This window comes from Heteronotia binoei, chromosome 4 (genome assembly GCF_032191835.1).
Source record: "Heteronotia binoei isolate CCM8104 ecotype False Entrance Well chromosome 4, APGP_CSIRO_Hbin_v1, whole genome shotgun sequence".
NCBI lineage: Eukaryota > Metazoa > Chordata > Lepidosauria > Squamata > Gekkonidae > Heteronotia > Heteronotia binoei.
The window spans coordinates 104,494,314-104,518,308 of NC_083226.1; the positions used below are offsets into that span (position 1 = coordinate 104,494,314).

The window sequence follows — 23,995 nt, forward strand, 5'->3', positions numbered from 1 at the left end:
GATTAAGGCTGCAATCCAAAAAATGCATTCCTGGGTGTAAACCCCACTGAATAAAATGGAATTTAGAAGCAACTGCAGGGTTGCTCCAAATTCAATTCTATGCATGCTTACTTGAAAGTAAGCCTCAGTGAACAGTGAAAATTACTTGTAAGTAAAGCTGTATTGTAAAGATATATATCAATCTGTTCTTATTTTACAATATATAAAACTTTTGATAGAACTTTAAACATGCAGAAGATCTAGCTGTAAATGTATATTATAAATCAACCTGTTCTGATATATAAAACTTTTGATAGAACAAACCCATGTCACTTATGGTCCATATTTGATTGGAAATGTATATTTTTACCTACAGCCAAAGAGTAGCCTGATAAAACTCTCATGCTGGCAGTGGCAAGTGGCATACATATACACGAATATACTCAGAGAAATCTGTTTACGTGGAATTAGTGCAGATTTGCAGAAAACGGCTTTTCTTGGATTCTGTGATTGTGCAGAGCAATTTAAAGATGGCATGGAGTTAAAAGGTGCAAGTTTTCTTGATCTTTTGCACTACTGCCCTTCAGCTGATGACAGTAAGTATCAAAGCAGCAAATTCATTTTTTTTGTGTGTGGACACAAGGAAGCGTATCTTGAAAATGCCTTATTAAGGAAGCTACCTATTGATTATAACGGAATTCCAAAAGTTTTGTGTATTTCCATTTGCATTTCTGAATTACGTTCCTTATTTATTTGAGTTTTATCCCATCTTCCCATGAATGGGCTCAGAGTCAGTTACAGCATTAGTTATAAAATACACACAATTTTAAAAACTATGCTATTAAATGGCGATAAAGGAGGGTATCAAATTATTCCATACTGTTTCTACAGAGTCCTTTTTTTTTTTTACTAGTTGATTATGGTGGGAAAATATGTGGTATCCATGGGGAACTGTGTTCTGGGATACTTGCCTTAATATTTATTTATTTAGGGGATCTATATGCCACTCTCCAGAGGCCTGCTTGAGGTTCTTTAAAAGTAAAAACAATATGTTACATTAATAAAAGAACATTAAATTATTAATGTAAAGACAATAATGCAATCAATAGATTACTTTTATTAGTATTGAACCACTAAAGACAAGCTATTAAAAACAACACAAGGACAAAAACAGTATAAAACATCCACTGAGCACTCATCACATATTAATTTTAAATTAAAAAAAAATTGAGTTCCAAAATTTAATAGAAGGTAGCCACTTCTGAGTCAACCTATCTTGTGTCCAGTTTTCCTCTCCCATGTTTTTATACATTATTAGTTTATCCATAACAATAACATGCCATTCTTTACATAGGCATTCTCTTTTTATCTGTGTATAAACAATTTTTATTATTCTGCGATATATTGTAACAACAGTATTAATCTATTAATAAAACTTCATACCAATATCAAAGATTTCAGGTTTTCATGGCTGGTAACATCATTAGGGTTTGTAGAATCTTTCGGGATCAAGTGCCGTGTTCTACTGGAGAAAGTTTTCCTTCCAGACGTTTCGTTCTCAGCTGCGGAGAACATCCTCAGTGGCGTTGCAGCCGGAGCAGGCGCTCAGACCATTTTATCATTTGAGATTTTACTACTTCATCTTCTGTAGACCATTTCAACAATAATTTATACATTCTTGAAATCAATTTTTCGTTATCGCCAAACAGTATTCTTTCCAGTTCTATTTGTTCTTGTTTTATTCCATCATTTTTAATACCCTGTTCAAGCAAACTCTTGATTTGTTGCAATTGAAACCAATTATACTTATATTCCAATTCTTCCACTGATTTTAATTCCACCTTACCGCCATGTATTTTTAACAGTTGTTTATATGATAACCATTTCTCTTCTTTGATATTTGAATATAGCTTTATTACTTCTGTTGGCACAATCCAAAGCGGTTTCCTCTCATTCCCGAATCTTTTGTATTTCAACCAAGTTTTTAACAAATTACTTCTTATATAGTGATGTAAAAAGAAGCCATCCATCCTACTTTTCCCATAACACAAGTATGCATGCCAACCAAAAATATTTCCATGTCCTTCCAATGTTAATAATATTCTATTTAATAACGTCATCCATTCCTTAATCCATACCAAACGTACTGCATCATTGTATAACTTTAAATCTGGTAACTGGAAGCCTCCCCTCTCTTTTGCATCTGTCAAAATTTTCATTTTAATTCTTGGTTTCTTGCCAGCCCATACAAATTCTGAGAGTTTCCTTTGCCATTTATTAAATTGCTTATTATCTTTCACTATTGGAATCATTTGAAACAAAAACATAATTCTTGGTAACACATTCATTTTAATTGCTGAGATTCTGCCAAGCATAGACAAGTTCAACTTATTCCATTTTAGTAAATCTCCATCAATTTTCCACCAGAGCTTCTCATAGTTGTTTTTATACAAGTCAATAGTTTTGTTGTTATTTCTATACCTAGATACTTTACTTTAGAAGTCACTTCACATTTTGTTATACTTTGTAGTTCTTCTTGTTTAGTCTTTGACATATTTTTACACAAAATTTTTGACTTCTCTTTATTTATATAGAAGCCTGCCAGCTCTCCATATTCTTGTATCTTACAAAGCAGCAACGGTGTAACTTGAGTTGGATTTTCATTTATAAACATTACATCATCAGCAAACGCTCTGTATTTGTAAGAAAAGCCTTTCATTTTCAGTCCCTCTATCTCTTTATCTTCTTGGATTTGCATAAGCAATATCTCTAAAGTCATTATAAATATCAATGGAGATAGAGGGCAACCTTGTCTCGTTCCTTTACTGATTATCATTTTTTCTGTCAAATCTGCATTTATACAGAGTCTTGCTTGTTGTTCAGTATATATCGCCTTCACCATTCTTACAAAGTCTTCTCCCAATCTCAGTTTTTCCATCACTGCAAACATAAAGTCCCAATGCACATTATCAAATGCTTTCTCTGCATCTGCAAAAAGTAGTGCTACTTCTTTTTCAGGATGTTTCTCATAATATTCAATAATATCTATCACCGTTCTAATATTGTCTCTAATTTGCCTTCTGGGAAGAAACCCTGCTTTCTCTTCTTTAATAAAATTATTCAAATGCTGTTTCAGGCGTTCTGCTAATATTCTAGCATATATTTTGTAATCATTATTAAGTAATGAAATTGGTCTATAATTTTTTATATTTGTGGCATCTCTGTCTTCTTTCGGTAACAACGAAATTACTGCTTCTTTCCAAGTATTAGGTATTTTCCCATCTATTCTTATAATATTCATCAATTTCTGAAGTTTTGGTAGTAGAGCCTCCATGAGGACTTTATAAAATTTTGTGGAAAACCATCTGGACCGGGTGCTTTTCCCAATTTCATTGAGTTAATTGCTGCCTCTATTTCTTCCTTTCCAATTGGTTCATTTAATACCTTTTCCATATTTTCAGTTAATTTCTGTAAATATGCATCATTTTTTTTCTTGTCCACTCTATGACTTTTAAACAACTTGGCATAATAGTTATGAAATTCTCTTTTAATTCCTTCCTGGTCAACAATTTCCTTGTCTCCCAGAATAATGTTATTAATAATTTTATTTTTCCCTTTTTCTTTTCATTTGCCAGGCCAGGTATTTTCCAGGTTTATTCGCACCTTCAAAATATTTTTGTTGAAATCTTTTTAAATTCCATTCCACTTCTTTGTTTAACAAATGTCTCAATTGACTTTGTAATATTGTAATCTCCCTTATAATTTTCTTTTTCCCAGGTCTCTTTTTGAGCTCCTTCTCCTTCTTTCCAATCTCTTTTTGCAAATCTATCATTTGTTTATCCTTGGCTTTTTTATCTTTATTGTAATGTAATTAGGATGCCCCTCATTATCGCTTTGTATGCATCCCACAGGGTTTGAAATTGAATGACCTCATTTTCATTTATTTGAAAGAAAGATTTAGTCTCCTTTTCCAGAGGAAAGGAAGAATCTCTATTTTTTTTTGTTATAAATCCCAGATTTTTTGTAATCCATAACATATCAATCCTTGAGAAAGAGTTATGTTTTGCTGAAAAGAAAGTGTAGTCCCGTACTTTAGGGCTAAATTCTCTCCATATATCTACCAAACTTTCTTTTTTAACTAGTTCAAAAAATGACTTTGGAAGTTTTCCTTCATTATTTTTTTCCCCAGATCTGTCCAAAATATTTTTAACTGTTCCATTAAAGATTTCAGGTTTTCACGGCTGGTAACATCATTAGGGTTTGTAGAATCTTTCGGGCTCAAGTGCCGTGTTCTACTGGAGAAAGTTTTTCTTCCAGCCGAGAACGAAACGTCTGGAAGAAAAACTTTCTCCAGTAGAACACGGCACTTGAGCCCGAAAGATTCTACAAACCCTAATGATGTTCCATTAAAGTCTCCCATTAACATAATTTGCTCATATGTAGCTTGATCTAATTGTTGCATAATATCCTTAAAGAAAGAGTCTTTTGCCCCATTTGGGGCATACAGTTCCAATAACAAAGTTTTTTATGATTCAACGACACTTCCACCGCAATAAATCTACCATCATCATCTTTAAAAATCAACTTTGGGTCCAGTTCTTGCTTTACATAAAAAACCACACCTCTTTTTTCTCCTTAGCCAATGAACAAAATTCCACACAAAGTTGCTTATTCCATAAAAATGTGTAATCCATTTGTTTAATATGTACTTCTTGTAGACCTCCATTTTGCACTCATATTGTTTACTTAAGATCCTACCCACCAAATCTCTTGTCACAAATCTCACTACCACATCCCTTGGTAGTTTATTTCTCCTTGAATAGTCTGAGTTGACCCTGTAAATATAGTCATATATAAAACTGGTTTCATCAGGGTCATCTCCCAAGAATTCAGCAATGATTTTTATTATATATGTGCTTAAATCAGTCTCATCAGACTCAGGCACCCCTCTCAAACGTATCTGATTTTCCATTAACTTGCAATCTTGTAGTATTGCTTTCTCCTGGAGGTGGATGGTAGCAGAGTAAGAATTATGAAAGAATTGCCAAGGAAAGTTATAAATTACAGAAGAGTGTATAAAAAACTGACTGACAAGCTGAGAGAAAGTGAAATAAGATACAGATGACTATTTCCAGAGGACCTGGGTTTTGAATACAAAAGGAAGAGATTTACCATCACAACTATTCAAGACATGACAGTTTTTGGAGGAGCATAAAGAATTTAGGAGTACAGACTAAAAACAGAAAACCATGATGGATTACAAATTAATATCTTGGAATGTAAATGGATTTAATTCACAAAAAAGAAGGGCAACTTTTCATTGGATTGGGAAGCAAAAATGTAACATAATTTGTCTACAAGAAGTACATATTAAACAAATGGATTACAAATTTTTATGAAATAAGCAACTTGGTGTAGAATTTTGTTCATTAGCTAAGGAGAAAAAAAGAGGTTTTTTATGTGAAGCAAGAACTGGACCCAAAGTTGATTTTTAAAGATGATGATGGTAGATTTATTGTGGTTGCTGGAAGTGGTTGCTGTCTTCAGACTCTGCTAAAGCTATGTATGCTGCTATTCAGGTTTTGTTTCTTTTGTGATCCTCTTTGCAGGGAGACGTGAATAGAAGCTGACGCTATCATTAGGTCAACTAGATAGCCTCCTAGAATATAGATCTCAAGAGGTGAAAAACGGACAATTAGCATTAAGGTGTGAAACCTGTCACACATTTATCAGGTGTAAATTTTCTAGTAAAAAAGGAGGAAGTTGATGTAGACAGTGTGAAGCCCATCATAAATCTTCCATGGGTGAATTCTCTATGCTAGGGGTGGCCAACGGTAGCTCTCCAGATGTTTTTGCCTACAACTCCCATCAGCCCCAGCCGGCGTGGCCAATGGCTGGGGCTGATGGGAGTTGTAGGCAAAAAACATCTGGAGAGCTACCATTGGCCACCCCTGCTCTATGCAAGTGGTTTGAACTGAATTAGCAGTTAGCAGGAGCTTCAGCACAAGGCTGAATCAATCCAAAGTCTGACTTCTGTTTGCCTCCTTCCAAGTAGCCCTCACCATCCTTTGATTATAACCGAAGGAGGCTCTTCTGGGGAAGGCAGCTGCTATCTGAGGCATAGCATATCCCTACCAGGGTGTTTTCAGTTGTGAAACTCCCTTGCCAGTTGTGAAACTCCTGTTGGTGGAGGCATGCTGCATCAGAACAAGAGGGGGAGAGGCTACCTAGTCTAGCATCCAGTTCCCAGCAAAACTGAAGAAGAGTTGGTGTTTATACCCTGTTTTTCTCTGCCTTAAGGAGTCTCAAATCAGCTTACGCTCATTTTCCTTTCCTCTTTCCATCCCCCGAACAGCTACTTTGTGAGGTAGGTGGGGCTGAGTGAACTTGGAGAGAACCAGAACTCACCCCAAGTCACCCAGCTGGCTGCATGTGGAGTAGGAGTAGGAAATCAAACCCAGTTCTCCAGGTTAGAGTCCACTGCTCTGAACCACTACACCATATTGGCTCTCAGGGGCTCGCAAGGGAAGGCATGAAGTAAAATGCTCTCTTTTATTTGGCACTTTAAGAAATTGATATTCACAGGTACACTACCTTTGAAGGTGGAGGTTATGTTTAGCTGTTCTGGCTAATGGCAATTGATCTGTCTTCTGTGAAATATCTGGTTCTTATTTTTTATTTTAATCTAAACCAGTGACAGCAAAGTTAATTGTATGAAGACGTACTTGATTCTGTTCTTGTGGTTTTTAATGGGTGCTGTAGTGGCCTCTCAGAGAGTAATGATAAATCAAGGAGGGTAGTTAACACTTGGATTTAGCCCCCTTTTTCCACTTGTTATGGATTCTGAACAGCCAGTAGAAGGAAGTTGTGTTATACTGCTTACTTAAGGTTGCCAACTCCAGGTTGATAGATTGCTAGAGATTTGGGGTGGAGTCTGGAAAGGACATGTAAATATTTGAACATTAAAGGGTGATGTGTGTACTTGGAAGGCATGATAATGAATTAATGTGTGTACTGTGGGGCATGATAATGGATTAATGGTTAGGAACCTCTGGTCTATTCTGAATTTACTGACAGTAATTTTCATTGGGTGACCTTTGAGCTCCAGTTCATGCAGAAGTAGAAATTATTTCTCCAGCTGCTTCACTATGTAGGCCATTTTCATCAGCCCATTGTTCTGGTTGCTCTTTTCAAGGCCTTCCCTAACTCACTGATGCCCTTTTTGCAGTGGCTCGATCATAATGGTGCTTCGTATTCCAAATGTGCTTATGCCGTAGATCCAAGTGGGGACTTTGCAATAACTGATTGCTCTGTTTTAGTTCCTGGCTCAGAATTTATTTTCCTTCCTAAGGCTGCATGCTGAGTCAGCAATTTCATTGAGCTGTCCATCATGACCTCAGAACACTATCCATACTGGTGCCACTATTTGGTGTTACCTGCAGAGTTGGCTCACCCCTGATTCCAGATACTGGATGAACAAATTAAGTAGCACCATTCCCAGTTTCAGTCCCTAGGCCCTCCCCATTTTCCCCTGCTTTATTTTATTTACTTCAACTGTATCTCACTTTTATACCCAATTGGGACCCAAAGTGGCCTACAGCATCCTTCCCTCTTCCATTCCAGGGCCATCTGAAGCAATGTTGATTCAATGACTTACTATGAATTTAGACATATTGTGAGAGGGAGCCAGTGCTTGGCTCTCGTGGCCCTTTCTTATATGCCCAGGTAATGCCAATTGCCAGTTTTGGATCAGGAAGCAATTTTCCTCTAGGCGAGATTGGCCCAGGGATTTTGGAGGGTGTTCCCCCCCACTTCCTATGGGCACAGAGCAGGGGGTCACTAGGGGAGCTGAGGGGGGGAGGTAGTTGTGAATTTCCTGCTTTGTGGGGGGGGGCATGAACTAGAGGATCCTTGAGGTACCTTCTACCTCTGTTTCTATTTTATCTTCCCTGGTTGGCAGGGAAAGGAACAGAATACAAATCTAATAACTTGATCTGTTCTCCACTCGCAGCAAAGCCTGGAGTGAAGAGTCACATGACACAGGTTGACATACTGTAACCTCACAGTTGTTCACCCCATGATTAGCTAGCTTCATTCCCATCCAGCATGCTCCATGCTTATCCCAACTGTCTCCTGGTCCTGGCTTATCCCTGGACTGATCTTAAACTTATTTAGAAAATATGTTCATTTTTCTTGGGAGCTATGGCTGATACGAAAACCCCAGCCATCTGGAGCTCAGTTTTGCAAACAAAAGGCAGAAAGAGCCAAGGAGCAAGCAAAGCAAGAGGGGTTATTCAGGATTTTTTTTGAAAATTGGTTACCGGGGGGGGGGGGGGAATAGTGTGTGCAAAAAAGCCCTGAATAGAAGTTGAAGTGTGAAATGATACCCTGGTTTGAAATCTCTTCTAAGGCTTAATAATCTCACACAGCAGTAAAGCCTGAAACAATATGAATAAACTATGGAACTGGAGGCCATGGGAGTTTACTAAGCAGTAGTGCCTACTGCGTTCAATAAGATTACTCCCTAGTCACAGAAATAGGTTTTCAATTTATGACTATGATCTTATGCATGTTAACTTGGAAAAAATACTATTAACTTAGACAATATGTACTCCCAAGAAAGTAAATACAATGTGTTTTGTTTTCAAATAAACATACATAAGATTGGTCTTTTCTTATTTTAAAATGGATGAATACAAACTCCAGGGTAAAAGGAGATAAAATTATAAAATGTAAGTTGCTTAAAATTAGGTTAGTAAATAAAGATAAAACAATATTAATTATAGAAAGAAATTAGAGGGTGCATAAAGACAGATCCCAGTCTTTAAGTTAACATGTTGAGTTCATTAGGAAACTTTAGCCAGACCAACCACAGATAAATTGTGTATATTGTTTAGAGCTACAGTCATTTCACAGTTTTCTGGAAGTAAGCCCCTCTGAACTAAGTGAGAACTACTTCTGAACAAGCATGACTCAGGTTGTTAGAGTAATAAAATAAATGACTGACATCTATTTGCCATCTAGTAATACCGGATCCTAAGAAAGCACTCATAGTCATGGATCTTTCCTACCTCCCTCTTCCACCCCAGAGGCCCACTGAGGCCTCCCAAAAGCAGATGCTGGAGATCAACTGAGATTCATGGTCAAAAAGCCATGTAGCATAGAGGTCTACATCGAGGAGGAAAAATTCGATGGAATCACCTCTTCCTTTTACTTGAATGCAATACTTGATCCACCATGCTTCCTATATTAGTGGACAAGGGAGGTGGGGGCAATTTTGCTGAATTTCAATCCTTGCTGTAGTTTTTATGCATTCTGTGGATTTTTTTCCTACGAGACTGCTTGAACTCACAATATCAGCTTTTGGGAGTTTCTTGGGAGGTGCTGGTCAAATGGGAAAGACCCCTTTCATTGAACACCTTGCACTCTTCTTGTATAGGATTCAACACGTCTTCACTGACAACATTGTTAATAAAGTGAAGACATTCAGAAATGCATTATGAGAAGTTGAAATATAAAAAGCCCTTTTGCTAATGCTTTCAAGACAACAACAACAACAATTCAGTGCCCCCCTCATTGGGTTTTTAAGGCATGAGAAGAACAGGTGATTTGCCTGCCTCTGCATAGCAATCCCAGTCTTCCTTGGTGGTCTCCCATCCAAGTAAAAAGCAGGGCTGACTGTGCTTAGCTTTTGAACTTTGACAGTTTCAGGCTAGCCTATGCTATTCAGGCTGCTAAAGGGCTACCTTTAACAAAAAAATGAAAATAAGAAGCATAAAGGTGCCAGTAAAGGGTGCAAATACAGTAGCAGGATTATGAAATTAAAATTTGATGCACAGAACTGGGGCAGTTTCTGTAAGTTGTCCACATTCTTTATTTATTTGGGGTATTTTTAATCACATTCTTCATAAAGCACTTGAAGCAGTTTATGAAATTAATAAAAGTAAAATGCAAAGATAAAGACTTGCAATGGTAAAAATAGATTTAATTTATTAACAAAAATCAGAGAAAATTTTTGTTTCAGATTCTCTTCTATCTGTGAAGACATTATTTTTATTTAATTTATATCTTGCCCTCCCAGTAGGGGCTCAGGGTGGCTAACAACCAATAAAATCATTTATCTTGATTGCAGTAAGGCTTTTGATAAAGTTCCACATACTCTCCTTGTTGACGTTGGTAAAATGTGGTAAAATGTTACCATTAGGTGGATCTGTAACTGGTTGACAGATCACACCCAAAGAGTGCTTGTGAATGGTTCCTCATCCTCTTGGAGAGGAGTGACCAGTGGAGTGCCTCAAGGATCTGTCCTGGGGCCTGTTTTGTTCAACATGAACAAAACAATGATTTGGATGAAGGAATAGAGGGAATACTATTAAATTTGCTGATGATACTAAATTGGGAGGGGTTGCAAACACAGTAGAAGACAGAAACAGGATACAGGACGACCTTGACAGGCTGGAAAACTGGGCTAAAACCAATAAAATGAATTTTAACAGGGATAAATGTAAAGTTCTGCATTTAGGTGGGAAAAATCCATTACATGGCTATAGGATGTGAGAGACTTGTCTTAGCAGTAGTATGTGCGAAAATGATCTAGGGAAAAGGTTTTAGTGGATCATACGCTGAACATGAGTCAACAGTGTGATGCGGTGGCTAAAAAGGCAAATGCAATTTTGGGCTGTATCAACAGAAGTATAGTGTCCAGATCACGTGAAGTGATGGTATCATTTTGCTCTGCTCTGGTAAGACCTCACTTGGAGTATTGTGTTCAGTTTTGGGCACCATATTTTAAGAAGGATATAGACCAGCTGAAAGAGGTCCGGAGGAGGGCGACGAAGATGGTGAGTGGTCTGGAGACCAAGTCCTATGAAGAAAAGTTGCAGGAGCTGGGGATGTTTAGCCTGGAGAGGAGGCGGCTGAGAGGTGATATGATCACCATCTTCAAGTACTTGAAGGGCTGTCATATAGAGGATGGGGTTGAATTGTTTTCTATGGCCCCAGAAGGTAGGACCAGAACCAATGGGTTGAAATTAAATCAAGAGTTTCTGGCTCAACATTAGGAAGAACTTCCTGACAGTTAGAGTGATTCCTCAGTGGAACAGGCTTCCTCAGAAGGTGGTGGACTCTCCTTCCCTGGATGTTTTTAAACAGAAGCTAGCTGGCCATCTGACAGCAATGAAGATCCTGTGAATTTAGGTGGAGGTATTTGTGAGTTAGCTTTATTGTACAGGGGGTTGAACTAGATGACCCTGGAGATCCCTTCCAACTCTATGATTCTATGAAAACAACAAGATATAAAAACAATAATATTTAATAAAATCAATATATTACAAATCTTAACTAATCTTTGGTGGTCATGGCGCTTATTATGCTGGTTCAGTGGTGCTGGACGATATTATCAGTCCTTAGGGGTCGCAGCTGTCTCCCAGCCCCATAGCCAGAAATTTGGAGGTGGGGGAGCCCAGGGGGTAAAATTTTGCGGCGTGAGGCTTGGCTGCTTCTTCCAGCATCACAGTTAGGTACAAAAGAAAGCCCCATTCGCTTGACTGCTTTTTCCAGAGGCCAGCTGCCGGGCCCCAGCTCTCTCTCTTGCACTCTCTCTCTCTCACTCACCGTCACTCTCTGTCTCCTGCTCTCTCTCTCTCGGTCGCTTTTTTGTTGCTCTTTCCTCTCACACTTTCTCTCATTGTTGCTCTCTCATGCTCTCACTCTCTCTTTCATGCTCTCTCTGTGTTGCTTTTGCTGTCACTCTCTATCTCATGCTCTCTCGCTGTTGCACTCTCTCGTGCTTTCTCTCTCGCTGTTGCTCTCTCTCTCCTGCTCTGTCTTTTGCTGTTGCTCTCTCCTTTCATGTTTTCTCTCACCATCGCTCTCTTGTGCTCTCTCTCACCCGCTGTTGCTTCTCTCTGTTACGCTATCTCCCCTGCTCTCTTTCTTTCTTTCTTTCTTTCTTTCTTTCTTTCTTTCTTTCTTTCTTTCTTTCTTTCTTTCTTTCTTTCTTTCTTTCTTTCTTTCTTTCTTTCTTTCTTTCTTTCTTTCTTTCTTTCTTTCTTTCTTTCTCTCACTTTCTCTGTTGCTGTCTCCTCTCACTCTTCTGCTCCCTCTCTCACTGTTGCTCTCTCATGCTCTCTCGCTCTTGCTCTCTCTCACATGTGGGGGGAGAGAAATAGTCTGGGAGTGGACAGGCCCTACAGAGGGAAGGGGAGGTTATGTAGAGTAGTCTGCCCCCCCGTAGCTATGGGCCTGTGACTCCCCTTACTTGTTAAATGCCATATGAAAAAGTTCAGTCTTGGAAGCCCTGAGGAACTGTGGTAGGTTCCGCAAAGCTCTGATGTTCTCGGGGAGCACGTTCCATCATGTTGGAACTGCTACAGAGAATGCCCTGGTCCTGGTGGTGGTTAGTTGGGCATCCTTTGGTCCAGGGATCATTAACAGATTCTGAGATCCTGAGCTCAGTGCTCTCTGGGGTACATGTGGGGAAAGGCACATATGAGAACATGCTTCTTCTACTATACCATCCCATAATTCCCTGCACATTTTTTAAAGATGCAGATAAGGAAAAGAAAATTGGAATCTGGCTTAAAGATCAGAAGCAGATTTTCCCCCCACTACTACCTCTTGTATGTCATGTCTGTCTCAAAATTATTGATATTATAGGTTTTTGTCACATCCATCTGTGAATATTATATGTTCACTCAATAACCTGGCAGGGTGAAGACCTTCATTGCTAAAGCACTATGCTAAGTTTGGTCATATGAATATTTCTGTTTCTTAGTAGAGATGCTGTATAATGTGATGTGCTGGCACTTGGAAACATGATGAGTAAAGGAAATAATATGAGGAATGCTTGAAACCTCTTTGAAAGGCTTTGACATTGTGGTGTCAAATAAGAGGAAGTGATATTTTTGCCATGTCAAGTGGTACAGATTGTTCCATTAAGGGTTCTTGAAATTTGACTCAGATAAGAAGGCAATGTTAGATTCCCAATGGATCACTTAGCAACCAACACAATGCTGGATTTTGCATGCTTCAGCAATCTAGTCATAACTTGCGGCCCTTCATAGATTGTATAGCAGTGCACTTGTAGGACACTTAAGGAATATTAAGGCACTTTTTGCTCTTCAAAGTCTCTTCTCATCTTGAAATATAGGCCAAAACAAGTAGCATATTGATTTCTCTTATGATATATACTTGTGAACATTTCACAGGGAAAATAGCTTTTTTTGCTGTCCTTTTCTACAAAACCTTATCTTCCTTTTGTAAGCCAAAATGCCCTCAAAACGAAGTTGGGGAATTGTCAGGTGGGCACCTGGCTCACTCAGGATCTTTCTACCTGTGTATACAGGATTCCATGTCCAGAAAAGTAATGCTTAAAAATATTAGGAACTCTAAGTAAAACAATTAAAATTTATTAAGAAAATATAGGCTTCCATACAAGATACAATATTCATAAATCATTCATACAGTCCTAGGAAAGATAGATAGATAGATAGATAGATAGATAGATAGATAGATAGATAGATAGATAGATAGATAGATAGATAGATAGATAGAGGAACACTTAGGTAGACAAACAGGGTGATATTTACCGATTGTAGTCATCAAGGAAGGGTCCAATGGCGACAAGCGAGGAAGTGGGAGAAGGGACCCAAAACTTAGCCTTAGAATAGGGGGTGGATCTATGCAGCGGAAATTGGGATATTGATAGAAGCACACCTGTGGGTAGCTAGTCCACAGATTATAAGGACTCTCTTGAGCCCTCAGGGAATGGGAGGTATGAGGGAGGAGGAAGGTGGTCAGCTGCTGCGTGACCTCACGAAAAGGGGAGGCTTCGCAGTGACCATAAGGGCTGGACTACTACGATAGCCATTGGGAAGTTCATTGGTGTCACCTAATTGGGTGCTTGCTCTTGACCAATGGACTGTCCTGGATCCTGGATACCTGAGAGAACTTTCAAGTTGAAACGGACCAGGGAGAGGCTCCAAAGTGACAGTTGGGGAGATGAATGGAAGATTACTTGGGTGGGGAGATACTTAGGACTATTGGACTTGTCTAAAATGGTGACAATAGAGAGTCAAATCATGTCCTAGGTAACACCCAGTCTATACAAAGGAACTTGGCTCTGGCTGAAAATGGTCTTCCTCTTCTTCTGTCTTCTTCTGGGCACCAGTCTTTGTCTAGAGTTCTGTTAAACAAAGAAAGTGGCGGTTGGATGATTTAACCACTCCTGAGGTGGGTTGCTTGCAGGCATAGGTGACATCTGGTGTGTACGTGAGCTGTCCGCTTTGCTGGAATGGAGTCAAGCCTGGTAGGAAGATGGCTGCGTGTGGTGTTAGCCCTCCACGGTGGATTCCATGGTCAGAACTTCATAACCGTTCGCCTGGATAGCTCCTGGCGGCGCAGTTTCCTCTGCTCCAATGCTGTGATGGCTATCATACGGAACGAAGGGAAACCATCCGTTCTCAAGTGGACATTCTTATACTGGTTTAGAGTGTCTTAGTAGTGTCATGGCTGCTTGTACTGCATAAATCCCTTTTGCCCCTGGATAGGTTTACCCACACTCTCTGGCCAGACGTGTGCGAGTCACTTCTCCAGGTGCTCTGGCAACCAAGCTGGTAATCACGATGTGCTGTAAGGGGGCTTTTCCTCATACTTTCTAGCTTTCTAGCACCCATCAGAGATACTACCTTTCAGAGCAGCATGCTCAAAATACGTCTGAGAAGGAAAGGGAGAGTAGGAGATCCACCTACAGAGGAGAAGGATGGAGGGAAGGAAGAAACAAGGGTAGCAAGCAAACCAATGAAGAGGGGAGAATTGCAAAAAGTAAGGCTAACAAGGAATGAATGTGAGCACTGCAGTGATGTTTCAGTTAGGAATGTGGAATGAAAAGGCTGGGCCAAAGATTTCATTGAAGAAATGCATTTTAAGACCAATTTTAAAAAACAGAGAGGGATGTAGTACTGCAGAGATGTTGTGTAGGCATCTCTACACATAAAGATCAGAAAGGAAAAATTAAGAATGTTTCATGGTATGTTATTCACAGAGTTAATATGGAAACCTAATATAACTCCACAGGGCACATTTCAGGGCATCTTATTCTGTCTGCTCCCTTTTGGTGGAAGTCCAAATACAGGTAGTCTGAAATTACCTTTTTTTTGGGTAGAGGCATTAGCACCTGTGTATTAAGGAAAAGGTAGCATAGTGCATATTGATGTGAGTTTTATGTATTTTTATGTATTTTATTGTATAATTATTAATGTATTTTAAACTGATCTTTGTTAGCTTTTTGTATTGTAAGCCGCCCTGAGCCCGCCTTGGTGGGGTAGGGCGGGTTATAAATCGAACAAATAAATAAATAATAAATAATAAATTATGTGAAGACAAATAGTGCAGTCATGTGCTGGAAATGAAACATGGCACATGATGGTAGAGCACAGACATTTTCTGTAATCTGAACAGATTCTTGCCATGCAGTGTGAGCCAAGCTGACCTGCACAAATTAATTTAGGATACATTACCAACTTCTTGTTAACTACAGAAAAATCAGTAGGACTGCAGTAACTAACCCTCTGACTTTATTAGGTACCCTGAAATTGACCTAGCTCTGAATATCTCTCTGCCTAGTTCAGTGAACCCCTACAACTGTTTGAGTCATGGCAGATTGTTTGGCTGCATGAGGAGAATTATTCCTGTTAACATGTGCGGTTTTGTTCTTCAGGCTTCAGTTTACATTTGTGTAAATCATACATTGATTCTATGCCTGTACTCAGAGGTTGTTTTGTAGAAAAATAGGTGGTGGAATTTATTAGCATAATCATTAGCATATGCCTGCCTCACAGCCAAAAACTAACCCGATGCAAAAAAGGAGAGCCCCGGGCGAGTGAGGCTTGCTTGGGCTCGCCTGGGGCTCTCCTGGCCCCCCTCCCCAGTCAAAAGGCCAGCAAGCCACCTGCTGCCCAAAATCACATAAGAAGTGGAGAAAGGGTGGTGTGGGCTTCTCCAGGGGTTAATGAGGGCTGCTGGGGGCATGGCAAAGTCCCTGGTGTCTGGCTGGCGGTCCACTCTCCTACTTCAGGGATTATTATGCAGCTGCACCTACTATTCAATGGACAAGGCAGGTAGTAAGGAAGAGGGGGAACCATCGAAAGGTTCAGGAGCTGTGCTCCTATGAGCTTCTGCTGAATCTGAGGTTTGCCTGTACTAATCTCACTTCAGTACCAAATAACAAATTATGGAGAAGAGCCATGCTGTAGAATAAGCACTGAGAATGGGTCTGCTTTTTAATCAGAAACATAAGTTCTCTCAGCACCACTGTGCCAATCAGATTGACAAGTCCTCAGTACTCACATTTCATTAAAAATGAATGTACCGCCATTTAATGGGTAGCTTGATCCTTATACCAGACTTTCATCCAAGATGTTATTTTTTAGTCTTCAGGAAAACATTATTTGTGTCCTGAATATATTTGGGGCCAATTTTTAATTGGTATAAATCCATATGTGTTGTGAATACTGTGTGGTGGAAAATTAATCATGTTAATTCTTCCTGTAAGTTCTTTGGCACACTTATTTTTTATCTGTTGTGCTTGATTTAGTATGACATATGGGAATACTTTCGCTGCAAGTGAAATATCAATTTTGCTTTTTCAATTCATTTTAAAATTCTGGATATGTTCTTACACTCCCTGGAGAATACAGTCAAAATTCTTTTACACATTTTTTGTATCTCTTTTTATGGTAAGGTAACAAGCTTCATGCTCTTCTTGTCAAAGCTTAGAGGAGCTTTCATCCTTTTCTCTGCATCTTAACAAGAAATATACTATACAAAAAGCCTATTATTAACCTTGCCGTTTTCTGTAATAGTCCTATGCTTTTTAAGAGATCTTCCCACATAACAATGTTGATGACATCTGTCATAAAAGTGAAGCCAAATATATGTATGTATGATTTTGAAGGCAGTTTCTAAAAAGCTTTGCCACTGCTACTGTCAGCCGTAAAAAGATGTTACCAAAAATCTGTATCTTAGCAGTCTTGCTGACCTGGATACATAATTTTTTTATGTTTATTTTTTTGAGGCATGCAAGAAATGTATTTAGTGGAAAGCGGGGGGAGGAGTGCCAGACAGTGGAACTTCCAATCAACCAGACCTTGAGTTGATACAAAGTTTAGGCTTTATTTGAGAATCCATAGTATCTGAACGAAGAAAGATTGGAACTGATACACTGTTGCATACTAGAGCATGTCTTAAAGAATTCTACATCAAAGGTTACTATGCAGAAGCCACATTTCTAAACATTACTGGTTCGAGGTGCAAGGTTTCACATGGTCATTCCTTCTTATCTCATTGTTATTGCTGCTTCGCAGGGATGGCTGAACTGCCATCCCTGGAGGTGCTTATCTTCAAAGGAAGGTAGCTTTTGTTAGTTTCAGGGAAAGGAATGTTCACACTAACTGTTAGTAACATTCTGGGCCTCTACTTTGATATGCAAGGCTGTTCCCAGGGTTAGTAGCATGGGTTAGAAGATGGAGTCAGTAAGGCAAAGCATTTCATCACAGTTATATTCCATTGTCTGACATACTGCCTCCCCTAAGCTCTTGCTTGGGGTTTGTCTGGGTGCAGTAGGTAAAATCTTTTGAGAAGCATAGGAGCGCGGAGGTCTGATGATTTGACCCACTCATCACAGCTTGGAGGAAAGTATTTCCAACGCACTAAATAGTGTAACACCCCCCTTTTTATTTTGGCATCTAGCACCTCCTGCACCTCTTGGTGACTCTGACCCTTCACTTGAATAGCTTGAGGCTCTGGAGGGTGGGGGTGCCATGACGTAACTCCAGGGTCTTGTCAGAGTAGGCTGCAATGAAAAACAGGGTGAATTTTACTAAACATTTTAGGTAGCTCTAATTCTACAGTCACTTTATTGATTACTCGTTTGATCTTGAACAGCCCCAAGTATTTATACGCTAGTTTCTGGCAGGTTTGTGGTAAAGGCAAGTTCCTGGTGGACAAAAATACAGTCTCCCCTGTTTTAAAGTCCCATTCAGGGGAATGTCTTTTGTCAAAGTGGGCTTTATAGTCTCTCTTTGCCACTTCTAAATTTTCTTGGATGACTGCCCACCCTTTTCTTATTTCTTCCCACCAATGCTGGCAGGAGGTAGGTGGCGCTGTTTCCTTGCGGCTGGGCAGCAGTGGGAAAGGCTTTCCTTCGTAGCCGTGCACTATTTGAAATGGTGTTGCTTTGGTGGAGCTGTGCAAACTATTATTGTACCCATACTCGGCAAAAGGCAATAATTCAACCCAATTAGTTTGCTGATAGTTCACATAGCACCTCAGGTATTGTTCCAGAAGAGTGTTCACGCGTTCTGTCTGTCTGTGGGTGGTACGCGGAACTCAGACCTTGCTCTATGCCTGCTAGCTTTCAAAACTCCCGCCAGAAGTTGGCAACGAACTGTGACCCGCGGTTGCTAATGACCTTGTCCGGAAATGAATGTAGTTTAACAACATGTTGGAAGAATAAGTAGGCTAATTTTTTAGACGTAGGGAGTTGTTTGCAAGGAATAAAATGCGCTTGCTTAGAGAAAGTATCCACCACTACTAATATCACAGTCTTGCCTTGAGTCATTGGGAGCTCTACTATAAAGTCCATTGACACTACCGACCAAGGCTGTGTAGCGGTTGATGTTGGCTGAAGGAGGCCGGGTGTTTTACCTCCTCTCTTTTTTGCCATGATACAAACTGGGCAGGAGCTCACAAACTCGGAACTCTTTTTTCATTTTCGGCCACCAAAATTGCCAGTTTGCTAAATGCAGCATTTTCACGTACCCAAAATGCCCTGCTAATTTGCTGCTGTGGCAGTGTTGCAAGACTTCTTGGCAGAGGGTCTTGGGCACATACAGTTTCCCCTCATAGTACCAAACCCCCCTCTCTCCTTTAACGATACCATCTGGTCTTTGCTCACCCTCCCTCTCAGTCTCTTTGATTAGTTTGCTGCCCCCCCCCAGCTCTAGGAGTTTGGGGTTTTTCCCGGAGCGAGTAGTCACCGCCCCGGCCATCGCTGACGGGGGAATCAGAGTCTATGACTTCGTCTCTCTGGCTTTCATGCTGAGGAAGCCAGGATAGGGCATCAGCTAAAAAGTTTTTTGCCCCCGGGATGTGTCTCAGGGTAAAGTCAAATTTGGCAAAGAAGCCTGCCCACTGAATCTGTTTGGCTGTTAATTTTTGCTGACCAGTGAGGGCTTCTAGGTTCTTATGGTCGGTCCATATCTTGAACGGAACCCTCGCCCCCTCCAGCCACGACCGCCAGGTCTTTAGAGCAAACGTAACCGCGAACGCCTCTTTGTCCCAGACCGACCAGTTACGTTGTTCTTGGGAGAACTTCTGGGAGATATAGGCGCATGGTCTTAACCTCCCCTCCTCATCTTTCTGCATTAATATTGCCGTGACGGCCACGTCGGAAGCGTCACACTGGACCACAAAGGGCTTGAGCTTGTCTGGGTGGGCTAGGACGGGCTCACTCGTGAACAGTCTCTTAAGTTCCTCAAATGCCCTTTGGCACTTCGGTGACCATTGTAATTTGGCCCCGGGCTTTTTGGCTTCTGGCCCTCTTCCCCTAGTCTTAAGTAGGTCGATCAGGGGCAACATCACCTGGGCAAATCCCTGGATGAACCCCCTGTAGAAATTTGCGAAACCGAGGAAAGATTGTAACTGTCCACGTGTTCTCGGGGGTTCCCAGTCCAGCACCGCCTGTATCTTGGCCGGGTCCATGGCTAAACCCTTCCCCGACACACGGAACCCCAGATAATCCAGTTCCGTCTGGTGGAACTCGCATTTAGATAACTTCGCATACAGTTTGTGCTCATACAGGGTAGATAACACTTTCCTGACCAGTTGCACGTGGGAGGGTAGATGTCATCCAGGTACACTACCACCCCCTTGTACAGGTACTCTCTGAGCACTTCGTTGATAAAGTTCATAAACACCCCAGGGGCCCCTTGAAGTCCAAACGGCATCACTAAGTATTCGAATTGCCCCATTGGCGTGTTAAACGCCATTTTCCATTCATCCCCCTCCTTGATCCTCACTCTGAAGTAGGCGTCTCTTAGGTCCAGCTTGGTGAAGGTGGACCCCTCTGACACCGTGCTTAGTAAGTCTTTTATCAGGGGAATGGGGTAGGTGTTTGACATTGAAATCCCATTTATCCCACAAAAATCCGTGCAAAGCCTAAGGCTCCCATCCTTCTTCTTCCGGAAGAGGACCGGGGCACCATGAGGGGCTGTGGCCGGTCTAATAAAGCCCCTCTTTAGGTCCCTGTCAATAAACTTTCGCAATTCCGCTTTCTCTGCCCACCCCATGGAGTACAGCTTTGCTTTTGGGAGCTCCTGGCCCGGAATCAGTTCAATCGTGCAGTCGGTGCTGCGGAAGCTTGTTGGCTTCCTCCTCGCTAAACACTCTGCGCAAGTCCCAGTACTCTTTAGGTATGGAGCGGACCTCCTTTACCGATACACACATAGTCTCATTCCTAGGGGGTGGAGTTGGCCCCCATTTTCCTAGCCAGTGGTGGTGTGCGCACCATCGGTCTGTAAAGTCTATGGTTTGTGCCCCCCACTGTATGTCCGGCTGGTGCCTAGCAAGCCAGCCCACCCCCAACACCACATCGAAGGAGGAGGATGGAGCAATGACGAATACTTCAACCTCCCAATGTTCTTCGATCCCCACCGGCAGCCCCTGGGTTTCCTCCGTACATGGCTCTCCCCTCATTGCGGACCCGTTCATTTGCTCGAACTGGATCGGGTGAGGGAGAGTCGTCCTTGCCAGCCCCAGAGCATCCACCAGTCACGGGGCTATGATCTCTCGGGTGCACCCCGAATCGATCAAGGCCCGGATGTGCATGAACCTCTTAAGTCTCGGGTTTAATAGGGTCAGGGGAACGAAAAGTAGGGACCCGGTTATTCTCACCCGTAATGGTGCCATTGTTTCCATGACCTGCCGTCCGGCACCTTTTAGTGCAGGTCATCCTTGTTTCCCGCCAGCTCGGGCTCCCAGGCCTCGTCGCTCAGGTTGTCAGCAATTATAGTATCCTCGTCCTTTGCCACTGACATGGCAGTGTTGCCCCGATTGGGCTCCTTGGGCTTCCCCGGCATCTTCTTTGGGCCTGTTGCTGTCGGCTTCAGGTTCAGGGGTGGGCTTGAGGTTTCTCCGGGCAGTCCGCAGCCAAGTGCCCCAGGTCGCTGCAGCGGTAGCACTTTCGGGCCCCTGATGGCTTAGGGGTTCCCCCCGGGGCCTGCATCTTCTTCACCTCAGGTTTTGCCCCTGACCAAGCCTCTCATCCCCCCTTCGCCTTTTGCTGCTGTTGGCGTTGCAGGGCTATGCGCTTCATGTTAGTTTCGATCTCCTCGGCCAGCTGCACCCACCCCACCAGGGTGGTCGGGCGGGCTTGATTGAAGGCCCGGTCTAGAAGGCTTGTGTTGAGGCCCCGTTGGTAAGCTTCGATCTTCATCGCCTCGCTCCACCCTCGAATCTTCACCCAGTGAGCCTTGACGTCCGCAGTGTACTCTCTCACCGTTCTTGACCCTTGCTGCATGTTGCGTAGCATGGTGAGGGCTTGTGTCTCTTGGAGGGGGTACTCATACTGGCGTAGCATCGCTTGCAGGAACCCCCGAGTCGGGGGCCCGACTCTTGTACAGACTCACGTACCATCTCTGAGCCGCCCCCTTCAGCTTCGATCCGAGGTAGTCTACCTGGCTGGGCTTGTCAGGGAAGGTGTTCCCCCAGTAGTGCATGTAACTGTTGCCCTGGATCGTGAAGTACTCCTTCTGGGTTGCCATCGAATGTGATATCCAGCCCTCTGCCTCTTCCCAAGTCTCCAGGCCCCGGGCCTAAAGGTCTTGGGGCGGCTGGCCTCGCAGGTGGTGGCGGGGGCACCACTGGGTTGCCCGGCGGCGGGGCAGGTGCCGGTGGCGGGAGGGCCCGCAACTGATCGATCGGAGGTCTTTTGCCCAACCTCTCATCTCTTTTCTTATCTGCTTGAGGATCTCTTCACCTCGCAGAGAGTTCCCATTCTCCCCATCCGAATTGGCCCCCCTGCCACGATCCTCCTCTGCTTCCCCTCGGGTTGCGGTCACCTGGGTCTGGCCTCGCGAGTATGTTCTCGTGACGACCCAGTGCCTCGTCCATTAGGGTGGTGGAGGTGCAGGGCTTCCACTGTTTTGGGGTGATGAAAATCGTCTGGAAGTGCAACGGGGATCCTCCCGTGCCCCGAGCCCCAGTAACATGGGGGGGGGTCTTCAGCTCCTCCACTGGTTCAGTAGGTTCTCTGTTATCCGGAAATTTTGCAGCCATCCAGCTTAAAAAGTAGCCGGAGCGGATAAACCCTTAAAATAGGATCAGTTCCAAAATGTCAAACAGTGGAACTTCAAACCAACCAGACCTTGAGTTGATACAAAGTTATTCGAGAGTCCATAGTACCTGAACGAACAAAGATTGGAACTGATACAGTTGCATACTAGAGCATGTCTTAAAGAATTCTACATCAAACGTTACTATGCAGAACCCACCTTTCTAAACATTACTGGTTCGAGGTGCAAGGTTTCACACAGTCATTTCTTCTTATCTCATTGTTATTGCTGCTTCGCAGGGATGGCTGAACTGACATCCCTGGAGGCGCTTATCTTCAAAGGAAGGTAGCTTTTGTTAGTTTCAGGGAAAGGAATGTTCACACTGTTAGTAACATTCTGGGCCTCTGCTTTGATATGCAAGGCTGTTCCCAGGGTTTGTAGCATGGGTTAGAAGATGGAGTCAGTAAGGCTAAGCATTTCATCACAGTTATATTCCATTGTCTGACAAGGAGATTGGTGTCTGTGTCTGCACTCCTGCAGAAACACCCTGCCACATATTTTCTACTGCCATTACCCTCCCAAAATATGATTGGATGAAAGTCTTACTGTAGAAAGGAAACCATGCTGGGTGGAGGGTGTCATGTGCTTTGTTGTGCCCTTTTTGAGAAGAAGCTAAGTATGTGCTTTTCTATGCAATTTGCAGATTTTGTTTCTAAGCCAAATGTAAGTTAAAAGAGCATTGTCAGGGATGCTCTAGGGCTAGGCTGATTCTGCATTGAGCTAGGCTGATTCTGCATTGAGCAGGGGGTTGGACTAGATGACATGTATGGCTCCTTCCGATTCTGTGGTTCTGCTGGTGCTCCTTTAGAGAGCTAGCCTAAAATGTGGAATCAAAATATAGTTTTTAACCAATGTTGGGTTTCATATAATCTGCTCAATCCATTTTGGTAGAGGAGCGGGCATTCCAAGTCCAGTTCAGTTGGGGGTTAATTGAACTATTCAGAAGTGAGGTGCGTGGTGACTAAATACAAGTCATTTTCTGTGGTGGCACCTCTCCTTTGGTATGGCCTCTCCCATAAGTCTTACCTAGTGATTGCTTTGGTGTCTTTTAGGTGCCAGGCCAAAATACAGTTTTTTATCCAGGCTTTTAATTTGGGGCTTTATCTTTCTAGCTTTTTAATGGTCTGATTCTGCTCATGGGACTGTTTTTGGGGTAATTTTATGCTGTTTATGACCCTGGACTTGTTTTAATGGCATGTTCTTTCTATATCGGGAATTTATAATCCTGTCTTAAACAGAATTCTGATGAGGAGGCATAGAAATTTCCTAAATAAATGAATGAATAAATATAAGAAAAGGTATATAGATATTAGGACATTGTAGAGGAAACTACACATATTAAGAAATTATTAGCAAATATAGAAATATCTTTCCTTAACTTTTGAAAATAATTTACCAACTTTAATTTGTTATATTGGGTTAAGACCCTAATTTATTATGGACTTGAAATGTGTCAAAGGGAATAGGTTTAAAATGAGGGTTACATATGGCTATACATCCTACCTTTGCAATGCCTCACATGCAAGTCATCTTACCCCCAGAGAGTGCTAATGTGTATGTTAAATAGTGATTTATAAAGAAGAGTAACTGATTCACCAGCATGCTCTTGGTTTTCCCTAAACAGC

General features: G+C 41.9%; 1 protein-coding gene across 1 annotated transcript in view; it reads left to right on the forward strand.

The window, feature by feature from the left end:
* Positions 1 to 23,995, forward strand: part of TMEM232 (transmembrane protein 232) — a 143,703-nt gene that overhangs the window by 73,187 nt on the left and 46,521 nt on the right. Inside the window, exon 9 of the mRNA XM_060236564.1 lies at positions 356 to 575. Coding sequence (XP_060092547.1) covers positions 356 to 575 — 220 coding nt within the window. The remainder of the gene's footprint in view (positions 1 to 355; positions 576 to 23,995) is intronic.